General features: G+C 48.3%; 1 protein-coding gene across 2 annotated transcripts in view; it reads left to right on the top strand.

The window, feature by feature from the left end:
* The first annotated feature begins 377 nt into the window (after nucleotides 1–377).
* The window catches only part of NUP98 (nucleoporin 98), a 34,810-nt gene continuing 28,880 nt past the window's right edge, over nucleotides 378–6,307 (top strand). The window contains exons 1-7 of one of the 2 annotated variants that reach the window (XM_026049132.1): nucleotides 378–515; nucleotides 1,301–1,402; nucleotides 1,523–1,702; nucleotides 2,326–2,465; nucleotides 3,473–3,580; nucleotides 4,175–4,358; nucleotides 5,283–5,446. In XM_026049132.1, coding sequence (XP_025904917.1) covers nucleotides 443–515; nucleotides 1,301–1,402; nucleotides 1,523–1,702; nucleotides 2,326–2,465; nucleotides 3,473–3,580; nucleotides 4,175–4,358; nucleotides 5,283–5,446 — 951 coding nt within the window. In that variant the 5' untranslated portion in view covers nucleotides 378–442. The remainder of the gene's footprint in view (nucleotides 516–1,300; nucleotides 1,403–1,522; nucleotides 1,703–2,325; nucleotides 2,466–3,472; nucleotides 3,581–4,174; nucleotides 4,359–5,282; nucleotides 5,447–6,307) is intronic. The other variant, XM_026049133.1, reaches the window with a different exon arrangement.

The following is a 6,307-nucleotide window of genomic DNA, read 5'->3' as shown; positions in this document are numbered from 1 at the left end:
AAGGATAAAGCAGTATTGCACTGTGGCCATGTCTGCGCTCGGGAAGGAGCCGGGAGCGTTGGTACCAGTCCTAAACGTGCGCGTAGATAAAAYGGGAGGTGCTGAGGGCACCTCAAGGGGCCCAAGGGGCTGGTGAAGTTTTGGGGCGGCGTGTGAGCAGTAAATCACAGAAATCCGATTTCTGTGAAATCGGAACGTGGCGGGAGGCCTGTTCCTGTTGAGCCCTTATTGATCCACATTGATGCTGCTAAAGCACGAGTGCCCTTGACTTTAATCCTGAGTCTCTGCGTGAGCTTAGATCTCGCTTCCTTGCCTATCGTGCTTTAAGTACCCGGGTTGCTCGTGTCCTTAGGGAGGCAGATGAGAAAGGGCTTTTCCAATGGCTTTACCTAAACGCTGAATTCATTTTTCTAGGTTTAGAAAGAACTAACGCATCCTGAAAATGTTTAACAAATCCTTTGGCACTCCGTTTGGAGGCAGCACTGGCTTTGGGACAACTTCCACTTTTGGACAAAGTAAGTAGCGCTTCCAGGTTTGTCCTGGGGCTTTCTTCAGGGCACAGAATGATTTTTTTTGTAGAGGTGCAGCTTAAAGGGTGGGAAGCTGTTTGGGTGCAGCAGCCGAACCATCGCTAGGCTCAGCATGGCAGGGAGCACGGGTGAGTCGGGCTGGGCAGTGCCAGGCCTATCTGCTACCACAGGCCAGTGAAACTTTCACAGAATGGTTAAGGTTGGAAGGGACCTCTAGAGATCGTCTAGTCCCATCTTTCCTTCCCAAAAGGAGCAGACTCTCATGTGCCGAAATGAAGGGAGTCCTGGGGGAAGATCCTATCAGTCAGGACTGGGATATGTTGGGAAGACAGGGAAGGAACAAGCATGTAGTCAGGGTCCTACTGCTGCATTTCGTTCTTAATATTTAGGGTAGACRCCCTTAGAGCAGACTAGCTATAAATCGGTGTACAAGTTTGCTGTGGTTTTCACAGCATGTGTTTGCTCCTCTTAATCTTGTTCCCAAACAGGGGCAAAAATACCAATATTTGAGTGTTGTAGCTGGTCCTGGAGACCGTGCAGATTAGCACAACTGTCTTTACTTTCTGCAGCAGCAGCTGGCACTAACCTTTGTAGCCCTCTGCTTTAAGAGCTTTGCGGATGTTAAATGCCACGCTTCACGTGCGTGCGAGTYGGAGCTGTACGGTTGTGGGCAGACTCCTTTTGCGAAGCTCACAACACAGTAACAGAGCTTAGTTCCTAGCAGACACCTTTGAAACAGGCTGTCCTCTAAGCTGTGGTGCTCTCCTCAGATGCCGGCTTCGGTACCACAAGCGGAGGCGCGTTCGGCACATCGGCCTTTGGCTCCAACAACAACACRGGAGGCCTCTTCGGGAGCACGCAGACAAAACCAGGTGCGGCCGCCTTCGCCTCTCATGCAGAACACCCTGCTGAGCAAGGSGGGGCTCATAAAGCTAAAAAAGAGACGAGCCAGGGGATCTTGGTCATGGTTGATAGTCTCTTTCTGTGTTCAGGAGGACTGTTTGGTTCCACTACGTTTAATCAGCCGGCTACGTCCTCCACGAGCACCGGCTTTGGCTTCGGAACATCCACGGGAACGTCCAACAGCCTCTTTGGAACCACCAGCACTGGCGGCGGGCTCTTCTCCTCGCAGAATAATGCGTTTGCCCAGAATAAGCCGGCCGTCTTTGGAAGTGAGTGGGAGTTTTTGAGCTCTGSTTGCTTTCATGTGTGTGGATTTGARACAGGTGTTGACACGAGCCTCTGTMTGCCCCTTCCCTGAAGGATATATTGGCCATACTTGCTGTCTGTGCACAGTATGCAAAACTGAACCAATGCGGTGCAAAATCAGCAGCTAATGATTATAGAAAAGCGTTTTAAAATAAATTGCAAGTGGTCATCGCCAGCACTGCCTTTGGGTCTAGGTCATCCGAGCTTTCCATCCTGCAGCTGCCTTGCTTGTGGCCCTGGGGTGTTTGAAATGCCTCTTAAACCCTCCTGTGATTCCCTGARGCAGAAGCAATGACTTGCAGACCCTTCTGAGCAGGACAGAAATCTCCCTGCTTYCCTGTGTCTGCATCGTTGTCTTGGTGTTGGTGTCAGGAGCCAAGTGAAACCTGGTTCATACAACTTGCTCGTATGACCTGGGGGGGCAGTCACCTGCATCCTGCTAATCCAGCGCTCTGCTCTAGCTTTCCTGCATGGCCATAAACCTTAGGAGCAGTTTTTTTCATTTTTTCCATCTTTTTTTTTTCTAATTTGAATAGAATATTTGAAGTTTTGCACTTTTTTTTTTGTTTTTACATTTCTCTTTTAGACTTCGGAACTAGTACGAGCAGCGGAGGTCTCTTTGGAACCACTAACACGACCTCCAATCCTTTTGGGAGTACATCTGGCTCTCTTTTTGGCCCGACCAGTTTTACAGCTGCTCCAACTGGCACCACTATTAAGTTTAACGTAAGTTTTGCCTGTCTTAATCTAACCTGTTTATTATGGGAAACATTAAGTTTTGTAGACCTTGGGGTAAATTACAACACAGATAATTCATATGCAACYGTGCAGGGCTCTAAAATTGCTTGAAAACGTGGCAGAACTGTTCCAGAGGAGGTGACACGGAGAATTAACTCATCATGAACGCGATCACAGGAGCCCTTTATCCCGAGCTTGGTGGGCTGCTCAAACACCACGAAGCAGAGCCCTAGCCAGGCTTGTCACGCTCATCCTCATCTTCAGTACAACCATCARCCAGCCCTTAAAATCGAACCTCCTCTGGAGGGCTGCTTGTTCTCTTTGCTTCAATAAATACGAGTAGCAACAGAGCCTAAAGCCATTTAAGCTTGAGATTTACGTGAGGACACATATGTTAACCCAGATCTAGAGAGACGAACTGCCGCTTGCAGRCCTGTTGCCTTTGTGGTTGCTCTATGAGTTCCCTTTAAGGAAGAGTAGAATAGCAAAGCTTGAAGGTTCTTTGGCAGTTGAAAGCGAAGGATGTCTTGGAGAAGGAGCTATCATGGAAATGGGGTAACTGCTGAAGAGAGGGGTGGTTTTTCTGAAATACTGGATCAGTCTGGAATGAGAGGGGCTGATTCTTGTGCGAGATAATTTGGCAGGTGGAGATTTCCTGCTTGTCCTTGCCGGGTGTGGGCAGGATTGGGATGTCCCCTCRGAGGCCGTTGAGGTGGACACACGGGATAGTAAGAAAGATCCTGGGGATAATAATCAAGTCCCTGAAGAGCTGGCRGATTCATATCCCAAACCTGGGGAATCTCTTTCGAAACTGAAACTGCCTTGTTCCCTGGGTGGTACCAGGGTAAATTCCGCTGTTGATTGCTTTACTGCTGGGTGAGATCACAGCTCTGTGGATAATGCTGAAACTATTCCTGCACTAAACTTAGGCTTTGGCAGTATCTCACGGGAGAATTGGGCTTGTCAACTTGCTGTCTTGACCTCTTCTCTTGCAGCCACCAACTGGGTCCGATACTATGGTAAAATCTGGAGTTAGCACCAACATCAGTACCAAGCATCAGTGCATTACTGCTATGAAGGAATATGAAAGCAAATCTCTCGAGGTCAGTCAAGAAATGTTTAAACGGGGCTGTCTCGCTTGGCTCTTAATTAACGTCATTTTAGCAGAGCTTCTGTTGTGATGAGCACTCTTGGTGCGTGTTGGTATGAGTAGGATGCACAATATCAGCATCACTCACCAAATAGGGGCAGCATCAATTAAAACATTCAGTGTTACGTTAATTGGTTTTGCTTTTAATGGTTAATGCTGCACTTTCTGGAGACTTGGTATTTTTATTTTGACACTCTCTAGGAGAGAGCTGTCCTGGTGGAAGTCACCCTGTATTGCTGGGATAATGTCACACCCCAAACCTCGCAGCTCTCGGAGTTCCTTACAARCATAAATTTATAACCCTGAACCCCTTTTGTTGAACTTAGCTTGTAGGATGCTACAAAAGAGGCCTTTGAGTGAAAAGATCTGAAAAAGCTCTTAGCCCAAGTATGTCTGGAACRCACCATAAACTTTGGGTCCTGTTTACAGTGTCCCCAGCCTCCTTTTTTTATGAATGTTACAGCTTTTCTTGGTTTACACTAAACTTCAGCTAGTGTAAACATGCTAGCAGCACTTCCTAACCTTATCCTGGATTTTCCTTTGCTAGGAACTTCGCTTAGAAGATTACCAGGCAAATAGGAAGGGACCTTCGAATCCAGTAGGAGCAGGAGCCCCTGCCGGGTTGTTTGGGTCCTCTACTGCCACGTCAAGTACAGCCACAGGACTTTTTGGCTCTTCTACCACTAATACAGGCTTTTCGTACGTGCAGAACAAAGCCGCTTTCGGGACAAGTAAGTGGTGCCTCTCTGTTGTCTTTGCTGTTGTTCCTCATTCTTAGAAAGTGCAAATAGGTGATTTATTTAAAATTCAGTGAAAAAGCAGTGCTATCAACTCATGATTTGCCTCATTGTATTRCCAATATTCAGCAATTGGATTCTCTGYCATAGAGAAGTCTGTTTATTTATCATTTAATAGTTGTACTGAATTTATACATCCSCTGTTTCCCAAGGGACGTGCTGGAKAACGGTGCWTTAGTGCATCTTGCTTTTCAGGACAGTCAGCAGGGTTGTGTGAGCCAGTAAAATCCATTGAAATACAACATTGGAAGGTTGTATTACTGTTTGCTGGAGGGATAGAATCAGCTGCCTAAAGGTGAAGTCYAGATTCCGCCGCTAAGGACAGCGGACATGAATTCCCTGGAAATGGAGCTGATAATTTATAGCAGCCGGGCTTGGCTTTGCCAGGAACTTCTTTCACAAGTCGGACAGGGATGCAGTAAAGATCTGTTAAACCTTGGACCATCTCGGTATCCTTAGACCAAGATTAAACGCCCCATGTAAAATAATTCTTATAAAATACTGGCATGTCTGGTAGTTGCAGGCCAGATGGACTAACTAGTTAGGGGACCTTTGTGGACTTAATGTGAAGCAGATCTTGCTGAGAAGATGAAACATCCCCTATTTTTCTGTGAAACGGTTGCACTGAGGCTTGCACTGCTAGGATCCATCTCTGGCCTTGCTCRAGGCCCTTGCAGATTGAGCCAACTGGTGTGTTTGCTAAGATCAGTGTGTGGCTGTCTGTGACCCTGTGCACATTGCAACTGTTGATTAAGTGGACTGCCTGGAGCATCTTCTTTCAGGTTTGGGTGTACTGGAGATGTGAGTAGTTTGTATAAATGCTCGAGGCCTCATAACCCATTTGTTTCCACCCCRTAGGTACGACTGGCTTTGGAACAGGCACGACAGGGAGTCTTTTTGGGCAGCCGTCCCAAACGACCAGTCTGTTCAACAAGCCCTTTGGGCAGCCCACGACGACGCAGAACACCAGCTTCTCCTTTGGGAACACCAGCACTCTGGGGCAGCCCAACACAAGCACCATGGTAAGAGAAATGGCTCAACTGCTGAGAGGTGCCAGCTGTGACAGAGCTACTGTCCCAACTGGATAAAGTTGGATATAGTGGTTAAGAAATTTCCCTTACACTGCAGTAGGGCTTCATAAAACTAGGGACTAAGCTAAAAAGTTGGAAAAAGTTATCAGATAAATGGATAGCAATATATTGTTTAACAAGCACCTGTTCTGCATTCCCTTCTCTAAGGAGGCTGTTGTCTCTAACTCAGTATTCCTAACCACATTCACACAGTTCGTATCGCTTAATTAGTAACGTTCTGTGGGAATTAATATTAAGTGTTTTGAACTTTCTTATGGGTAAAGAGCAGCATTCTGGGGTGGTTCTGATAAAAGGTGGTACGTGTAATGTTGCCTTGCCAGAGGCTTCAGCTCCAAACGTGCTGTGTTCTCTCTGAATATTCTGTGCCTTCTATCTGAAACACTTGTCCCTGTGTCCTGCCCCTGGGYAGGAATAACCCCAGGCACCAGCAGAGATSAGGGGTTGGCCTGCTGGAGAGCAGCTCTGCAGAGAGGGACCKGGGGGTCCTGGGGACACCAAGGTGCCCATGGGGCAGCCCCGGTGGCCRAGGAGGCCAATGGGCTCCTGGCTGCATYSGGAGRCCGCTGGCAGCAGGGCAGGGAGGGGATCCTGCCCCTCTGYTCMGCTCTGGGGAGGCCAAAGCTGGAGCCTTGGGGGCAGCTCTGGGCTCCCCAGGAYRAGRGGSAYGTGGAGCTGCTGGAGAGGGGCCAGCGCAGAGCGACAGGGCTGAGGAAGGGCCTGGAGCARCTCTCGTGTGAGGAGAGCCCGAGCGAGCGGGGCCTGTTGAGGCTGGAGAAGAGGAGGCCGAGAGGG

Source organism: Nothoprocta perdicaria, unplaced genomic scaffold (genome assembly GCF_003342845.1).
Source record: "Nothoprocta perdicaria isolate Ctin4 unplaced genomic scaffold, notPer1 scaffold_595, whole genome shotgun sequence".
Lineage (NCBI taxonomy): Eukaryota > Metazoa > Chordata > Aves > Tinamiformes > Tinamidae > Nothoprocta > Nothoprocta perdicaria.
Note: the sequence above shows the minus strand (reverse complement) of the source record. Positions and strands in the feature narration are given on the sequence as shown.